At 36.8% G+C, this 20,668-nt stretch overlaps 1 protein-coding gene across 1 annotated transcript; it reads left to right on the forward strand.

Moving 5' to 3' along the window:
* Positions 1-19,151: 19,151 nt before the first annotated feature.
* Positions 19,152-20,572, forward strand: LOC110890144 (probable BOI-related E3 ubiquitin-protein ligase 3). The gene is made up of 3 exons (XM_022137713.2): positions 19,152-19,331; positions 19,430-19,754; positions 19,994-20,572. Exons 1-3 carry the CDS (start codon positions 19,318-19,320, stop codon positions 20,540-20,542), a joined length of 888 nt encoding a protein of 295 aa, XP_021993405.1. The 5' UTR covers positions 19,152-19,317; the 3' UTR covers positions 20,543-20,572.
* Positions 20,573-20,668: the final 96 nt, after the last annotated feature.

Raw genomic sequence — 20,668 nt, forward strand, 5'->3', positions numbered from 1 at the left:
CGTCATCATGGCGGTTTGTACAAACGGCTATGTGATGTCATTCTCGTCAAGCTTTAGCTCAGAATCTAAGGGATTCCATGTGCTTTTACACCGAATCTTTACTAAATCAAGGTTTTTCAGTCGATTTCACGTTTATCTTCAAACTTTCTTAAACTGATTACCTAAAACGGTGAAATCCGGACCTAAACGGGCTGTAGACTTGATGATTAGTCTGGAGTCCGCTTGGAAATGGATTATCACCAGAGAAGATGACCGGAATACAAATTCGGACATGAACACCGTCTAGAACAGAACCTGATCGGACGGGGTGATTCCCATCTGATCAGACATGCTGAGCCTTAATGTGTTTTCTGTTGTCTCAATACGTACCATGTCATCACCGTTAAACTCGAAACTTAGAAACTTTAAAAGGTTGCAAAAAGGAACAAGATCATTGCAGTCGAATGGAGATCCGATCAGACTGTCGTCCGATCTAACGACCATTCGATCCAGTGACATGTGTCTTACAACATTCAACACTTTAACTATTTGAATCAGAAACTTTGAACTTTGAAACTTACACTTGGAGGGTCATTCGACCGAACGGTAATCCGATCGGATGACCATCCGATCGAACGACTTGGTATCTTGCTACAACGAAAACTTCAAAAGTTAAACATTTTGGAAACACACTATTTGGATCGAAAGACCATACGATCGATTGGCCGTCCGTCCTGGTGACTATCTGATCGGATAGTGATCCGTCCCATCTATAGGTCATCCGACCGGATGACCATCAGTCCGGATGGCCATCCGATCAGGTGACTGATCCGACACTTGCACGATTCTCGTTACACTGCTCGACGCTTATCTGTTAATCTATAATCAGGCTAGTTCAGAACTCCCTTTGATCTAATCTATAGGTGCCGATACTTAGCACCCACTGTGAGTATACTCGATCCCTTTTTGTTTTAACCTTTTGGGATGCAACACGTATTCTATGAAACTTGAAACTATTTGAATCTAACTCTATCCTCAGTAAATGTGAAACTTGATACTTTTGGATTCTTGATTCTTGATTCTTTATGCTATGTGAACGTTTAATCCTTGTGTGTAGTTCCGCCTTAACAATAGTAGCGGTATAGGATGATGCACCTCCCCATTATTCTCGGGGGTATTGGTAGGAGGATTCTATTTGCTTTCCTTGATTCTTGGGAAAGTGGTTAAATGCATCGGGACACTTGGGCTATCACTTGGACTGCGAACACTAGCATGGCTGAAACTATTTTATCGTTTACATGATGGATATGAGTTCTGTTATGGGTAGTTTTCTAGACATATATTCCGACTAATATTCTGGCTTTGATTGTTTATTTGTGATCAGGATACCGGATCAGGATATTGGTAACATCCTGATACGATATCCTGGTAGTGACTAATTTAACCACGTGCAGATTGAAAGGTGCAAGTCTCCAACGTTCAAGAGGACTTCTTCTCCTCAAGACTCGGGCAAATCAGTTGGATTATAGACGTTGAAGCCGGAAGACGTGGACTACAACGTTCACCTGAGGAATATTCGTTGAATCCCAGAATAGTAGGCTAGATAGTTAGTTTATTTTACTATAAATGGATTGATCGGATCAGATAGAAACACACACAATCTCTCGTACACTCTTTCTCTCTAGCTGCAAACACTCATATTACACTTACATTTGTATCGCATTCACATTGTAACACTTAGTTGATCTGTATCATATCCTGCACTGTATCCTGACATTTGAAGTAATAAGAAGAACAAGGCAGCTGCGATTGTCAGCTCCCGAGGTTTTGTGCCGGCGATCTAGATTGATCAAGGGCTTTCCTCGTACATCTCGTGTCACCCTTTACATTTTCGCTCATTGTTTGATCATAGATATAACTCGATATCCTGAGTCGTATCCTGAAACTGTTTTTGCAAACAACTTAATTAACATATTTTCCACACATTTTTTCAGCACACTACCTCACTTAACTAATTTGATCACTTAATTGCTTCGGTAATTTTTGACCAAAACAAGTTCTTTTAATCTAATATGCTATATACTCAAACTTGTATACTCGCCAGTACATTATTGTATTGACACTATTTTAATACATGTTGCAGGCTGATAGGATGCTGGATCCAGGAATCAAGCTAGGATGATGCTTAGAAACTCACCTAGTTAATTTAAATAAGTTATGAACATTATTTGAAACTTGATGTAACTCTCGATACTTGTTGTTTGATTTTGGTTGGATCTAGTCAATGTTTGAATCTATTTAACCTGTATCGAAATATCTAGGGTTATGGAAAAACTTTTGAGCAATCTGAACGCTTAGTGTCGCGCCCCGATGTTTCTGCCATCGGTTGGGGTGTGACATCATGTTTCATCTTTCAAAGAGCTTTAAAATGCGGCATGGATATGGAAAGCTAGAAACGAGAAATCCTTCAACGATCGACACATTCATTTTAATCGGACAATGGATTTGATAAAAGAAAATTCTCTCTCTCTTTTTTTTAATTTCTAGTAGATCTAAATTTTGTACCCTCAATTGGAATAGGTGGAGCGTTTTTAATATTCGTGACATAATCTTGTAATTTCGGATTTAAGTTGCTAGTTGGCCCGTTTTTCTATATTAATCTACAGAAGTTTAGTTGTTAAAAACATATAAAATACAAATACACTTTTCTTTCTTCATCTTTATCATCATCGCCATCTTGTAGATGTACCAACTTTTTTAGCGTTTTCGGTATCGATACGTTCAGTTCGGTACAATGCTGATATTTTACCTTCAAATACCGATACTGTGGTACCAAACATTTTCGATACCGATACCGTTATTTTTAGCACCTATACCAAAATCATCCCTAGATAGATATAACTCTCGGCTCCTTTGCCAAAGGGTTTTGATTTACTGGCACATGACATAATATTGCGTCTTTTTAGAGTTTCGGTATCTAACATCCCATTTTGTAGGAATGTTATCTTTTATGTTCTGCTTCTAATATTAAAGTTTCAAGTAGAATTTATAAGGAACTTAATTTTTTTTATCATCAAAGCATTGTTCATAATAACATATATTTGTGGTGAAATAATATCGCATTTTAATCTACTTTCTATTCGTGGGTCTTTAGAAATCACTCAATCAGATAACCTATGGTGGAGGGTTTTTAGGCGTTTTTTCCTCAAAAAATGCCCATTGACGCCACACAACCACCCCAGGGGTGTTCTTTTCGAAAAAATTGGGTTAGGCGTCCTTTTTAAAACGCCAGCTAAAGATTTTTTGGCCAATAATACCCTTCCACGGTCAAATATCATTATTTGAAAAAAAAACAAAATAATAATTATTGGGTAATCATTAATGGGGCATTATACCACTACACTCATTTTATAAAAATGCCTCATATTGCCCACATGCTAACTGGACCGTCACATGGCACAAAACGCCTAAGGGTTGGGGCATTATCTTCCCCTCCCACTACACATGGTCTCAAGGGTTTGAAAGAACAAGTTGTGCTGCCACTTATTTTTGAATAATAAAACTAAGTCTTGATTTAAGGAGTCAATTGGCATGGTGGGGGTGAATTTAGTCGAGAGTGTGTAAGTATTAAGTAAGTATAAAGGTAAAACATGCATTTGACATGGATTTAATGTTCTCTAACATGAGTTCTTTTGGGGGCTTATGAGAAAAAATAGAAGGTTTTTTCATGCCAAAAAACTTGTGATTGTTATAAATCAGATATTTTAGGTCCAACCTATTAGTTATGGGTTTTAGGGTTCATAGTTATGTTTATCTATATATCATAATGTTGAATAGAATAAAGAAGCGAATTCAGTTTATCTCTATTTTCAGTACAGATACCAAAAACTTGTGATGATTTTTTTAGACTATGTTTTTTTTCCTTTGTTTGGATTTTATTTCAATTTTAGTGGTATTTTATGTTTTATTTCAACTCCAGTAGAGCTATTATTGGTGATGAATGTCTGGTAGATAGCGGTAGTACTAACACTATTCTTAAAGATATGAAATTTTTTTCTGAGTTGTCTCCGGCAGAGACACCGATTAGTACTATATCTGGTGTCAGTAACCTTATCAAAGGCTCCGGCAGAGCACACATAACATTATCTTCGGGTACCAAATTAACTATTGATAATGCATTATATTCTAGTAAATCCAGAAGAAATTTACATAGCTTTAAAGATATTCGAAAAAACGGTTGCCACCTAAAAACAATATCTGAAAATAATATTGAATATCTTCAAATTACTTCAAACAAAAATGGCAAAGAAACAATTGTTGAACAATTAGAAGCCTTATCCTCTGGATTATATTGTACTAATATCAATCCTATCGAATCATACATGGTGAGTAACCAAAAGTTGTTAGATAAATACACATTCAATATATGGCATGACCGTCTAGGTCACCCTGGTAGCATAATGATGAGACGAATAATCAAAAGTGCAACCGGGCACCCACTCAAAAACTTAAAAGTTTTGCTACCACAAGACTTATCATGTGCAGCATGCTCTCTGGGCAAACTTATAACTCGGCCCTCACAAACTAAATTGATACATGAAACCCCATCATTTTTAAAAAGAATCCAAGGGGATATTTGTGGGCCTATTCATCCTCCGTGTGGACCACTCCGCTATTTCCTGGTCTTAATAGACGCATCCTCAAGGTGGTCACATGTGAGCCTTTTAGCTACTCGAAATGTAGTATTTGCCCGACTTTTAGATCAAATCATACAATTGAGAGCCAATTTCCATGATAATCAAAATAAAAACATCCGGATGGATAATACGGGAGAGTTCACATCTCAAGCTTTTAATGACTATTGTATGTCAATTGGGATCAATGTTGAACATTCAGTACCTCATGTTCAAACACAAAACGATTTAGCTGAATCTATGATTAAACGATTACAAATAATCGCTAGACCACTCTTAATGAGATGTAAATTACCATCTTCTGCATGGGGTCATGCTATTTTGCATGCCGGTGCACTGATTAGATTGAGACCAACTGCTGATCACGAATACTCCCCATTGCAACTGGTCTCCGAACGAGAACCAAGTTTGTCCCACCTTAGAATTTTTGGTTGTGCGGTATATGTACCAATACCGCCACCACAACGTACTACAATGGAACCCCAAAGAAGATTGGGTATCTATATTGGTTTTAACTCCCCGTCCATAATTAAATATTTAGAACCAATGACGGGAGATATGTTTACAGCACGATATGCTGACTGTCATTTTGATGAAACAATGTTCCCAGTCTTAGGGGGAGATAAGGACAAAGAAAGACTAGTAACACAAGAAATAACGTGGAATGCAACATCACTATCAAATCTCGACCCCCGAAGTGGTAAATGTGAATATGAAGTCCAAAAGATCATACATTTGCAAAAAATACCAGATGCATTCACAGACACGAATAGCGTGACAAAGTCACATGTACCAGCATCAAATGCACCAGCTTGAATTGAAGTAATCCCAGAAGCGATTACTATACAACGAAAACGTGGGAGACCAATCGGTTCCAAAGACAAAAACCCACGGAAACAAAAAGAGCAAAGTAACGCAGTTGGTGAAAACTCACAAAAGATTATAAGTGAAACCCCGGTAGAGGTAAATGTCCCAGGAGGAAAATGAAGTTTCAGAAGAAACACCGGTACCGAACGAAAATGAGATCTCTATTAATTATGTACAAGATAGTACAATGTGGAACCGGAATAAAACACGTGTTGATGATATATTCGCATATGCTATAGCAATGGAGGCAATCAATGAAAATGATTACGTACCTAAAACTTTAGAAGAGTGCATGCACAGAAATGATTGGCCAAGATGGCAAGAAGCCATAAATGCCGAATTAAATTCGCTCGAAAAGCGACATGTTTTCGGACTCGTAGTCCGAACACCCATAGACGTCAAACTAGTAGGTTATAAATGGGTGTTTGCAATAAAGAGAAATGAAAAGAATGAGATTATACGATATAAGGCTCGACTTGTAGCGCAAAGGTTTTCCCAAATCCCAAGAGTTGATTATGAGGAAACGTATTCCCCTGTAGTGGATGCGATAACCCTTTGTTTTCTAATCGGCCTCACGATCTCTGAAGGACTTCATATGAGACTAATGGATGTCGTCACCGCATACTTATACGGGACACTTGAAAATGACATCTACATGAAAATCCCTAAAGGATTAAATTGCCTGGAGCATTAAAATCAACACCTCGAGAAATGTGTTCTATAAAGCTCCAGAGATCTTTATATGGTCTCAAACAATCTGGTTGTATATGGTACAATCAACTTAGTGACTATCTCGAAAAAGAAGGACACAAGTCTGATGTAATCAGTCCATGTGTTTTTATAAAAAGAACACTCTCAAATTTCACTATAATAGCAGTCTATGTTGATGATATCAACATCATCGGATCTCCTGAAGAGATAGAGAAAGCTGCTCAGTTGTTAAAGAAGGAATTTGAAATGAAAGATCTTGGTGTGACGAAATTATGCATCGGACTACAATTTGAGTATCTGTGCAATGGCACATTTGTCCATCAATCAAACTACATCCAGAAGATGTTAGTACGTTTCAATATGGATAAAGCACATCCATTTAGCGTACCTATGGTTGTCCGACCGCTAGATCCACACAAGGATCCTTATCGCCCTCAAGAAGAAGGCGAAGAAGTACTTGGTCCAGAAGTACCGTACTTAAGCGCGATCGGTGTCACACCCCCAAATTAACACCTAGGGCGTGTCCCTAATGGAGGTGCAACGATCCAACAAAGAGCCACCAATCATATCAAACACAAGTTATAATGTATTGAAATACCCAATTGAAAGAAATGTATCGTTTGAAAAGTTAAACCAAAACCAAAGTATTGAGCGGAAGCATGAAAGTATAAATGTATCGAAGCCAAATCAATGTAATTGTTTATCATGACCATAACCACACCAGCAGCATCAGACAGCAAGCTCCCAAGTTCCTTCAATAATTACCTACAAGCATGTAAACAAGTGTGTCAGACTACGCTGGTGAGTTCAAGGTTTTGTTAACGGGTTGAGTTACCAGATGTATGTTAATGCGATTCAATGTTGCGTTACAATGTTGCTCATGTTAGATACCCTAGGGAATGTGCCCATGTGTATCCGGGGAGTGGTTACCCCTTGTTCGCTATGTTGCCATCGTTAGATACCCTAGGGAGAGTGCCCATATGTATCCGAGGAGTGTGCCTCTAACAACCATAGCTCTATCCAGATAACTAGTTCACGCCCGTCCTTACGGCCCGGTGTGAGGTTTCCCACCTAATAGCGCTATCAACTAATTACCCCCATTGCCCTCCAGGCAATAACCAAAACCGATTAAGTTGTTTACCCGATGTTTCCCTTCCAAATGTTTACCAGTTGTCCCAAACCACCGGGACGCATGCTTGAGAAAATGCAATGAACTCACCTTGGTTTTGCTCGGTACGATTAAGATACGTGTTCCAAGTTAAATCAATCAGTCCCTATTGTGGTTACACTAACAGTTAGCATCTCATTCCATCACGTTACGTATTAAACCGTGCATGTAATAATTTACATCAATCATCACATAGTCACATCAATATTAGAGTCACACGTATTTCACATAATCCGTCGCGTTTCACACTAACACCTAACAATTCGTTGCATAGCCCTACAAACTGTGCGGCCCGTTCCATGGCTCGCTGATTCAGTGGCCAGAACTGGCCCATATAAATGCATATATTCTAACCCCTAATACCCGGCCCATGTTTAATATTCATGAAGGGGGTGTGGCCCAGATTCATTATATTGAATTAATGGTGTGTTCACAAGTATTATTCTAATCAAACTATTGCATGCAAAATTTATAATTCCCTTTGTTGATATTTGAGCTACAACAGAAATCACATGGGCCGATTCCTTTTATGTAATTTGCTAAGGCTTAATTAATTAACAAGCCGACAAATCAGTTGCAAGAATTCAAACAATAACATCAACTACTCTTTATTTATTTTACACAATATTAATAGTTGACTATTCTGAAAACCTTTGAAATAATGTGCACATACTTCGATTCACACATGGCCGCCCCTTATTGGACCTTTGCTTGGTCCACTAGATGATCACACATCAAAAACGGTCACATGCACAAAATAAACATAGTAGCCGCCAATTGAGAGGGGTCCTATCTAACACACACACATGGCAGCCTCCTTATACTAGTCAAACATTGTTTGTTTGTTTTGATGTTACCTGACCGCCCCCAGCTATCAAATCACGCGCATATTATTGGACCCTACAACTTCTTTATGCTATTGAACCCTTTTTATTATATGACCTCATTTAATAATTGTTATCATCATCAATTAATCAGATGGAATCCTGATGACATGTGGTGTACAACAGAAATCAGATGGAATAAAGTGAGCATTAAGTGACATGTACACCGCCCACTTAGGGTCACAAGATCGAATCATTAATCATCATTAATTGATTGACATGCTTTGACATCCTACCAATATTCAATCGTACAACCGTTTTAATTTACTAGATCAATATCATCGGGCACGTTTTTATAACACATACACAACCCCTTTTGTTAATCGAAGCACATATCAATCCCATCTAATCATTCATTATTACACAAAACAACTAACAATTACGAAATCAACAAGGAGTATGGCGATCAAACTAACCAGAAGTTGGTGCCTCGAAGATGATGGGGAGGGGGTTATCTCCTGTTTGCCGTATGTATGATTTGAGAGAGATAGGGTAGAGTTTGTTGTGAGGTTATGCGCAAATTAATAATGTGTGGGGAGATATAGTTGCACCTTTACGTATCCTACAAGTATTACACCTCTAGCATAACAGGCCGGTTACAACAACTAATAGTGGACCGATGAACAAGTAATGGGCTCAAGCCCAATCACCTACGTACAACAACAAGAGGGAGCCGGTCACTACTTGTGTTGGGCTACAAGGTTAGCGGCCCAAGATTGTTTAACTAAAAGGGGAATTGGGCTGGACCGCACTAATTAAAACAGGATATGTGTAATGTACATGGACCTAAATATGTTGGAACACTCGTTTATATGTTAGTGGGCTAGGACGGGTATTGTGTGTGTCAACTGTGCTACATGTTTCATTTGGGCCTTGTCTAATATGTGTTGATACGTTAATAGAATGCACACTAGATTGTATGATCGAACTATGGTTATGTGGAACATAAATTATGTCCGAAGTTTAGATTGTTTATTTACGAGCGTTTTCTTATTTATATTATTGTAAGGGACGAACACAAGAATAACTAAGAAAAACAGAATCATGAGACTAAGATACTAACCATTCAAGTCCGGGTTGTCACATCATCCCCAACTTGAAAGAAATTTCGTCCCGAAATTTAGCAAACGGTCACTGAGGAAGCTAGTTTTGTTAAGCGTTTTCGCGGGGTGTCACATCATCCCCAACTTGAAAGAATTTTCGTCCCGAAAATTGATCTAAAACAATGGCTTGAAGTGAGTTCCTACGAACTCGATCTATAGATACTTTACAACGCCTGGGGGGCTAATCTTGTGATCGGTGGAAATCATGGTATGGTGGTTAGCGTTTTGTTATATCAGTTGCCAATCAAAGAAACAGGGAATTAATGAGGTTCGTACAAAGAATCGAGCGAAACAGGGGTCCTTTAAACATCCGAAGGATTTGGCCAGCAAATTTGTTGTCAAGAAGTAATTTCCAGTAGTGGTGCATGGCGGCATGGCACAACAGGGAGGTTCGTTACATTGCGGTCGCGCGAGTGTATCATTTGTCCAAAACAGAGTTTGGTGGGTAAAGATTAGTGTTGCAAAACGACAAACGCGTGTAACTGGGACTCCGAATTAAGCCATCATGGTATATCGCTGTATCATCGGTACTCTCGGATAGAAGTGATGCTCCGCGTGTTGTAGGGTTGGGTTTCAAAAGCTGAAAAGACGTTTCCCCGATTTTATTTCTCAGGAATTCACAGCTCCCCGCTATGCTAAGGAGGTTGAAGTTGCGAAACCTTCGAAAATCCTATGATGAAGCTGTGATAGTATCCAGCGAATCCAAGGGATTGCTGTACCCCAGAAGGAAATCAGGATTTGCATAAGGTCAATTCTAAAATTCCACCTAACGATGTGGAGGTAAACCAGGTAACTCTTTGGAAGGCATGTCAAAAATTTCACGAATAACATGAAGATACTCGATCTTCCTTTCTTAAAGTGATGAATCGGTGACAGGAGCTAGTATAACAGAGTAGCCCTTCCGTAGGCACTTCTGGGCTTTCACGACTGTGACAATGCCGACAACGGCACCACTACGATGATCTTAAACGGATAAGGATCCCCCACTGGGGAGAGGGAACGCACGATTTTCTTTTTGCAGAGAATTTTCTGCTTGATACATAGATAACCATGTCCATGTCAATGACCATGTCAAAACTTACAAGAGTATTGGGAAGTAGGTCAATGTCGAACACTTGACCCACGAGATCAAGTTTACAACCAAAAAGAACATGAGAAGCTTCTATCGATTTACTATCAGTCAATTCTACTACATGCTTATTTACAAGTAAGGTGGAAGTCAGTCCTAACTAACGACTGAACCCTAAGGCACAAAACAGGGAAGAACCCCTCTTACACTCGTTAAGCCTCATTGGGATTTGCATGCACCACGCGTTATTATTATGTGTGCACCCATGATAATAAGGCGGTTTGCATGCTCCTCTCGATGCTTCTTAACTTATGTTTGAAGTTTCTCCCACCCCAATCAACACAAAATAAGCACTACCAACAAGATTAGAATTTACTAGATGCAAGTGTTATGTTACACTATCAATGTGTCATGATGCCTACCATGTCGTATCGTGCATGCTATAAATATAGTTACGTTTACTAGGCATATAAAGCATAAGCTAAGGAGGAACGAACCTTGCAGTCTGAAGCTGAGTGTCATGGTCATCGTTTGGATCAATTCGGTTATAGTCTGGTTTTATGAAAACAATTTTTAAAACCGAGTTCTCTATAACCAGTGGCTCTGATACCAAACTGTCACACCCCCAAATTAACACCTAGGGCGTGTCCCTAATGGAGGTGCAACGATCCAACAAAGAGCCACCAATCATATCAAACACAAGTTATAATGTATTGAAATACCCAATTGAAAGAAATGTATCGTTTGAAAAGTTAAACCAAAACCAAAGTATTGAGCGGAAGCATGAAAGTATAAATGTATCGAAGCCAAATCAATGTAATTGTTTATCATGACCATAACCACACCAGCAGCATCAGACAGCAAGCTCCCAAGTTCCTTCAATAATTACCTACAAGCATGTAAACAAGTGTGTCAGACTACGCTGGTGAGTTCAAGGTTTTGTTAACGGGTTGAGTTACCAGATGTATGTTAATGCGATTCAATGTTGCGTTACAATGTTGCTCATGTTAGATACCCTAGGGAATGTGCCCATGTGTATCCGGGGAGTGGTTACCCCTTGTTCGCTATGTTGCCATCGTTAGATACCCTAGGGAGAGTGCCCATATGTATCCGAGGAGTGTGCCTCTAACAACCATAGCTCTATCCAGATAACTAGTTCACGCCCGTCCTTACGGCCCGGTGTGAGGTTTCCCACCTAATAGCGCTATCAACTAATTACCCCCATTGCCCTCCAGGCAATAACCAAAACCGATTAAGTTGTTTACCCGATGTTTCCCTTCCAAATGTTTACCAGTTGTCCCAAACCACCGGGACGCATGCTTGAGAAAATGCAATGAACTCACCTTGGTTTTGCTCGGTACGATTAAGATACGTGTTCCAAGTTAAATCAATCAGTCCCTATTGTGGTTACACTAACAGTTAGCATCTCATTCCATCACGTTACGTATTAAACCGTGCATGTAATAATTTACATCAATCATCACATAGTCACATCAATATTAGAGTCACACGTATTTCACATAATCCGTCGCGTTTCACACTAACACCTAACAATTCGTTGCATAGCCCTACAAACTGTGTGGCCCGTTCCATGGCTCGCTGATTCAGTGGCCAGAACTGGCCCATATAAATGCATATATTCTAACCCCTAATACCCGGCCCATGTTTAATATTCATGAAGGGGGTGTGGCCCAGATTCATTATATTGAATTAATGGTGTGTTCACAAGTATTATTCTAATCAAACTATTGCATGCAAAATTTATTAATTCCCTTTGTTGATATTTGAGCTACAACAGAAATCACATGGGCCGATTCCTTTTATGTAATTTGCTAAGGCTTAATTAATTAACAAGCCGACAAATCAGTTGCAAGAATTCAAACAATAACATCAACTACTCTTTATTTATTTTACACAATATTAATAGTTGACTATTCTGAAAACCTTTGAAATAATGTGCACATACTTCGATTCACACATGGCCGCCCCTTATTGGACCTTTGCTTGGTCCACTAGATGATCACACATCAAAAACGGTCACATGCACAAAATAAACATAGTAGCCGCCAATTGAGAGGGGTCCTATCTAACACACACACATGGCAGCCTCCTTAGACTAGTCAAACATTGTTTGTTTGTTTTGATGTTACCTGACCGCCCCCAGCTATCAAATCACGCGCATATTATTGGACCCTACAACTTCTTTATGCTATTGAACCCTTTTTATTATATGACCTCATTTAATAATTGTTATCATCATCAATTAATCAGATGGAATCCTGATGACATGTGGTGTACAACAGAAATCAGATGGAATAAAGTGAGCATAAAGTGACATGTACATCGCCCACTTAGGGTCACAAGATCGAATCATTAATCATCATTAATTGATTGACATGCTTTGACATCCTACCAATATTCAATCGTACAACCGTTTTAATTTACTAGATCAATATCATCGGGCACGTTTTTATAACACATACACAACCCCTTTTGTTAATCGAAGCACATATCAATCCCATCTAATCATTCATTATTACACAAAACAACTAACAATTACGAAATCAACAAGGAGTATGGCGATCAAACTAACCAGAAGTTGGTGCCTCGAAGATGATGGGGAGGGGGTTATCTCCTGTTTGCCGTATGTATGATTTGAGAGAGATAGGGTAGAGTTTGTTGTGAGGTTATGCGCAAATTAATAATGTGTGGGGAGATATAGTTGCACCTTTACGTATCCTACAAGTATTACACCTCTAGCATAACAGGCCGGTTACAACAACTAATAGTGGACCGATGAACAAGTAATGGGCTCAAGCCCAATCACCTACGTACAACAACAAGAGGGAGCCGGTCACTACTTGTGTTGGGCTACAAGGTTAGCGGCCCAAGATTGTTTAACTAAAAGGGGAATTGGGCTGGACCGCACTAATTAAAACAGGATATGTGTAATGTACATGGACCTAAATATGTTGGAACACTCGTTTATATGTTAGTGGGCTAGGACGGGTATTGTGTGTGTCAACTGTGCTACATGTTTCATTTGGGCCTTGTCTAATATGTGTTGATACGTTAATAGAATGCACACTAGATTGTATGATCGAACTATGGTTATGTGGAACATAAATTATGTCCGAAGTTTAGATTGTTTATTTACGAGCGTTTTCTTATTTATATTATTGTAAGGGACGAACACAAGAATAACTAAGAAAAACAGAATCATGAGACTAAGATACTAACCATTCAAGTCCGGGTTGTCACAATCGGTGCCCTTATGTATCTCGCAAATAACACAAGACCTGACATTGCATTTGCAGTACATGTACTAGCGAGATACAGTTCGAATCCAACACGTAGACACTGGAATGGCGTAAAACATATATTCCGGTATATTTGTGGGACACAAGACTTAGGTCTTTTCTATCAGAAAGATCAAAAGTCCCAGCTTGTTGGGTATGCGGATGCCGGATATCTATCAGATCCCCACAAAGCAAAATCTCAGACAGGTTATGTATTCACATACGGTGGCACAACAATTTCTTGGAAGTCAACTAAGCAAACACTTACAGCAACATCATCAAATCATGCTGAATTGATAACACTATATGATGTTGGTCGAGAATGTGTGTGGTTGAGATCAATGATTAATCACATACAAGAAGCATGCGGATTAGAACAGATCAAGAAGGAGCCGACATTTATTTATGAAGACAATGTTGCTTGCATAGCTCAGATCAGAGAATGTTACATCAAGAGTGATCGAACAAAGCACATCTCACCAAAGTTCTTCTCAACATATGACTTGCAGAAAGAAGGGGAAATTGATGTTCGCCAGATCAAGTGAAGTGAAAATTTAGCTGACCTGTTCACAAAATCTTTACCAAGAAGCAGTTTCGAGCAACTATCACACAAGATCGGTCTTCGTAGATTGAAAGATGTTTGTTGAATTCAGGGGGAGAATTATACACGCTATACTCTTTTTCCCTTAACTAAGTTTTGTCCCACTGGGTTTTCTTAGTAAGGTTTTTAATGAGGCAGCATAGCTGATCCAGTAGTATCAGATTATTTATTCAGGTCCTGAAGTACCTATTTAACATCATCCTGAAGTATGTTGTTACACTGTGTATAATTCTAAATGTCTGAGGGGGAGTGTTATAAACCAGACATTTTAGGCCCAACCCATTACTTATGGGCTTTAGGGTTCGTAGTTATGTTTATCTATATATTGTAATGTTGAATAGAATGAAGAAGCGAATTCAGTTTATCTCTATTTCTCTTTGGTTTTTATCAGTGATTACTTATAAAACAGTTTTATTATATCCCTCAAATCAGGATTCAAATGCGTCCAAATGTGTAACCGATACTTAGGGCATGTTTGGATGAGTTTTTCTATTTCTCCTTATTGACTTTTTAACATCCGTATTTTTTTGTTGGAAAAGTCACAACCAAGTGATTTTTTCATTTCTCCTTTCAATGCCTAAAAAGCTTTTTTTTTCACCTTGTTACCCAAACACCAATTTCATAAAAACTCTTTTTCCAGAAAGTCAGTAAGTCATAAAGAAAATCATCCAAACATGGCCATACATTTAATAACCATACTTTAACAAACGTATAATAAACTAGATAAAATAAATAAGAAAATCATCACTACAACTATCTACACAACAAACATGCCTTAGGCCATGTGTAGTCATAAAGCCCCTTTGTGCGCGTTATGCGAGCGTTATATCACTAGAGTTCGTAGTCATAAAGCTCTTACCTCATCATTACTCAATTAATTAATAACCCTTTCAATTATACATACACATGTATGTATATATATGTGTGTGAGTGGGGAGAAAGGTTTGCAAATCCTTCACGCTGTTATGGACATAACGCTGGTATCCAGAATTGGCTCCATAGTGCCGCTTGTCGTGGTGTGACGGGCGCTATATGACGCTATAGCAAAAAAAAATCCCACATAACGCCCCACTACACTCGACCTTAGTCCTAGATCATTAATATTCTTAGGACCCTTACATGCATCAAGATTGCATAAAATTTGTTTAAGAAAGTTTTTCTTTTGATCCACACCATTTCCATTATATCCCTTTGAAGAAAAAACAAAACAAATAATAAAAAAGTTAAAAAGCATAACTAGCGGAGATCATCAATGCCAGGTATTAATGTGGAACTCTATGTTAGTGACCTTTAAGTTACATGTCACATTAATCTAGTTATGTCACCTTTAAGTAAGTGACATGTGACCATCATCAACTTATGTCACCTTTTAACAAAATAAACAAACAATTAATCTAAAAAAATAAACAGATCAAAAAAAGTAAATCTAAGTAATAAGTCACATCATTAAAAAAAGATGAAAGTAAGTAATCATCAAACTACTAAATGACCAAAGCAACCTCTTAAAGCAGAAACATTGAACTATACTCATTAAAACAAAAAAAAATATGATAACTTTTAAAATAAAAATAATATATAATTATTTGATAACAGAGCCAAAAATAGAAAAAGAAAACACGTGTTCGGGAAGGCGTTACCCACGACCATGACCAAAGCCTATGGATTTGGTACTAGTTTTTGTCCCCAACTGCCCCTTTTGTTTTTTCCATATGGGTCCCACCCACGCATCATTTTCCAATACACGTGTCATCTACTGTCTATGTGGCATTTTATTTCTCCCCGTATATTGTATACTAGGTTAGAACCCCATGTATTATACGAGTTGAATAAATGTATTTTTATATATACTAAATAAAAAATATTATATTTTTATAAAACTCATTTATTACACGTGTTGAGTAAATATAATTTTATATATTAAATAATAAAAAAATTATATCCTTAAGAACCTCGTTTATTGTACGGGTTGAATAAATGTAATTTTATATACCACACAATAAAAAAGTTATATTTAAAAAAAAACCCTATGTATTCACGAGTGGAAGAAATATAATTTTATATGCTAAATAATAAAAAATATATTTTAAAAAACTCCGTGTATTGTACGGGTTGAATAAATCTAATTTTATATAGCAAATAATAAATTATGATATATCTTTAAAAACCTTGTGTATTACACGGGTTTTATCTATTGTTAAAAAATCTTTAAAATTATATCTTTAAGAACCTCGTTTGTTGTGCGGGTTGGATAAATGTACATTTATATACCAAATAATAAAAAAGTTATATTAAAAAAAATCTTGTGTATTCACGGGTTGAAGAAATGTAGTTATATACTAAATAATAAAAAAGTTATATTTTAAAAAAAACTCTGTGTATTGTACGGGTTTAATAAATCTAATTTTATATAGCAAATAACAAAAAAAAATGTTCTATCTTTAAAAACCCTGTGTATTACACGGGTTTATCTATTGTTAAAAAAATCTTTCTAAATCAAAATGGATTTTTTTTGTTATTTTTTAAATTAGGTTAATACTATTTTAAATTTTTGGTTTGATTAATAAGTTATTTAATATAATTTCTCATAGTTAACAATAATAACGTTAACATTAATGTTTTAAAAACAGGCTTGTATCAACCGGTTTGGTTAGAAAGCTTTGGACTGTTACATCATGTTTAACCAACCGGGTTTTGTGTATTTCACTTGATCCAATAGGTCATACCGTTTTCTTATACATTTTTTTGAACGGCCCTTATCACCCCAAAATATGTACAAACCGATTTCTTAAACATTTATTTCATGATTTTAGGATGATTGAATTGGAATGTACTTTAGGTTTAGCATAATTAAAAAAAAAGGTAAATTGCATCTAGATGCTTAAAAAAAGGTAAATTGCATCTAGATGCTTTTTAGTTTAGATAAGACTTTACGATTTGAAGTTAAGTTTGTGCCAATAATTTAGGGTTGATAAGATTTATATTAATTTAATTGATATTTAAATTAAGGATGGTCTAGAATAATTTAATTTGATTGATATTTAATAATTTAAATTAAATAATAATTATCTACAATTAAAGATGGTCTAGAATAATGACAAGTGTCCCAAAGTTGGTTTCTTTTATTATATAGTATAGATATAGATTATTTTATGACAAATTAGATCTAAATAATCCTATTTTTTTTCAATTTGGTTGATAATAATTTTAACTCATTTATTTATCGATAATAATCCGAACTAGTCTAACTTTGGCCGATAATAGTCCGCCGTTAAAAATAACTTAACGGAGTTAAGTTTTTTCCGATTTACAAACCGATGTTTTAGGGATTTTGATCAAAACGAGAATGCAAGTCGATTTATGTAAAACTTACTTCGAAACGGTGCTCCAAACGGCTTGATTTATGTTACTTGGATGTTTAAACACTCAAGTTGATGCATCGTTTTCGTCGTTTAGGGCAGTATTTCAAGGTAAATTTTACATCAATCAACTCATATTCTCGTTCTAATCAAAAGTCTTAAAACATCGGTTTCTAATTCGAAAAAAAACTTAACTCCATTAAGCTATTTTTAACGCAGACTATTATCGATCAAAAGTGAACCAGTTCGGATTATTATTGGCAAATAACTGAGATGTGATTATTATATGCCAAATTGAGAAAGTTAAGATTATTTAAATGCAATTTGTTTATTTTTATCTAAATACAGTTGATGTTAGATGGTTGTAATCAATAAAGTAATAGATAAACGAGCAATAAGTTATGTTGTAACCTCTTTTATATAAAACATAGAGTTGTAAATGAACTGAACGAACACGAATAAGGCTTTTTTCGTGTTCGTTCATTAAGGACATAATGTGTTCAAGAACGGTTCATGAACGCTTACAGAACGAGAAATTTTGTTCGTGTTCATTCATTAAGGAAATGAACATGTTCATGAACGGTTCACGAACACAAATAAAATCGACGAAGTTCAACAATGAGAAGAAAGGGAAACGGTGCATAAATAAGGAGGAGGTAGAGTTTCCTATTTTATAAGTTTGGGTAATGAGATAAATAAGAATTAAGAAATATAAGAAGTTTAGATAATAATTAGTTTGGGTAATGAGATAAATAAGAATTAAGTAATATAAAAGTTTAGATAAAATAAATAAATACTAAAAAATATTTTTTGAACAACATAAACAAACAAACATGAACGAATTCACGAACACATTACCGAACGTTCACGAACGCAATTGAGCGAACGAGACATATGTTCGTGTTCTTTTATTTAACTAATCGAACGGAATTTCTTGTTCATGTTCGTCCATTAACTAAACGAATGAACATAAACGAACTTCTCACCGAACGGTTCAAGAACTGTTCGCTAAAACATTTAATTCGTTTACAGCCGCTCATATTAAAAACAAAGCTTTAGGTCTTACGAATCGAATAATATACCATGCACGATCCAGTGAGCCTTTTTTTTGAAATTCCACTACCTCTAGAGCTAGAAAACAAATGCATAAAAAACAAAAGCCATAAATGTGTTGATTCAAATACAAATAACCTAATTTTTGAACTGAGCGAGTTTTACTTTACCGCACTGTCGCGTTTTCAGGCGAATCTTCACGGGCTTTCGCCCCTAGGTAAAAATTTTCCCTAGTTCAAAGACAAGTGTATCCCAATACGATAAATTTCGTGAGTAGTCGAAAACTTATATCGTTTTCGAGTAAAACATTTTACCCTGAATTATCGCTTGAATTACGGAGTTGACCTAATTTTCTGTTGGTTATTGTGTACCAGTCAGTCTAGTCACACGAGACACCCGTTCTCATAAATACACAAAACCCCACAACATATTCAATTTCTACCTAAAAATATCAAACCCTTGAATAAACAACTTATTATAAACCTGAATCACGGAGATCAAATTCACTTGTTAATGGCGGACGCACTCTGAAAATGATATCAAACAGGTATTCATCTGAAACTTCATCATCTTCATCATCTTTGTTCCTGTTTGTTTCAGATTTTGTTAGTTTTTGTTAAAAAATTGAAATTCCTGATGTTGTAGGGAGATGATTGATCACGGAAACATCAATGTGTACGGAAATGAGTTGAAATTCGATTACGGAATGAATCAGATGGAGAACGGAGTGATTCCGATGCCGATGTATGTTCCGTCTGAATTAACTGATGCGATTTCGAAGAAACGATCTCGTGATTTGTGCTCGTTTGATCCGTCGGTTTCTTCGTTTCCGATCGGTCAGTTTGTGAATCAAAACGATATGAACACGAACATGAACAATCAAAAAGCAATCATCACGTTTCTCGGTCAGGATATCTCCATGCACATCTACGAACAACAACTTGAAATCGATCGGTTCATTTCACAACATGTATGTTTTACGATTCTGTGATTAATTGATTGAAATGAAATGATGAAAATCATGTTCATTATTGATGCGTTTTGATCGCAATAACATGTTGAAACGGATCGATTCATTTCTCAACATGTATGCGTAACGAATCTGTGATTAATTGATTGAATCGTGTTGATTATAGATGTTTTCTGATCGTAACAACGTGTTTTGGACGAACGAATGTCTTATTGATTTGGAATTGTTGCTTGTAACAGACGGAGAAGATGAGATCTGAAATAGAAGCTTCTCGAAGAAGAATCACGATGAGATTACTTGCAGTTGCAGACGAAGGTATGAAACAATTAAGATCTAAAGAAGATGAAATCGTTAAAATCGGAAGATTAAATCAAGCGTTAGAACAAAAGGTGAAATCACTCAACGTAGATAATCAAATCTGGCAACAAATGGCGCAAACAAACGAAGCAACAGCGAACGTTCTACGACGGAATCTGCAACAACTTCTAACGGAAATTCAACAACAGCAACGGAATCAATTACACGCCGTTAAAACTGGCGACGTTCAGTCGTGCTGCGGGAGTAATGAGGAGGATGGGCGCACGTTAGTGGGAGGTGGTGACGTGGAGGCGTACTGTAATAATGGTGGCAGGTGGTGCAGAAATTGTGGGAAAGAAGAGTTGTGTGTGTTACTGCTGCCGTGCAGGCATCTGTGTATCTGTACTGTGTGTGAATCCTCTATCAATGTCTGTCCCATCTGTAAATCTACAAAAAATGCTACAGTGCATGTTAATATGAATTCATTTTGATACAGATATTTGTCCTCATATTATTTTTGACTACCTTCCAAGTGAACTACTGTTATTATTATTATTGTTTTTTTGTTTTTAGTTAACATTTTTTTATTGTTTTTATTATTATTATAATTATATGTC

This window comes from Helianthus annuus, chromosome 11 (genome assembly GCF_002127325.2).
Source record: "Helianthus annuus cultivar XRQ/B chromosome 11, HanXRQr2.0-SUNRISE, whole genome shotgun sequence".
NCBI lineage: Eukaryota > Viridiplantae > Streptophyta > Magnoliopsida > Asterales > Asteraceae > Helianthus > Helianthus annuus.

Coding starts and splice junctions, on each gene's coding strand:
- LOC110890144 (XM_022137713.2), top strand. Junction 19,755..19,993: donor ATCGGTTCATTTCACAACAT/GTATGTTTTACG, acceptor TGCTTGTAACAG/ACGGAGAAGATGAGATCTGA.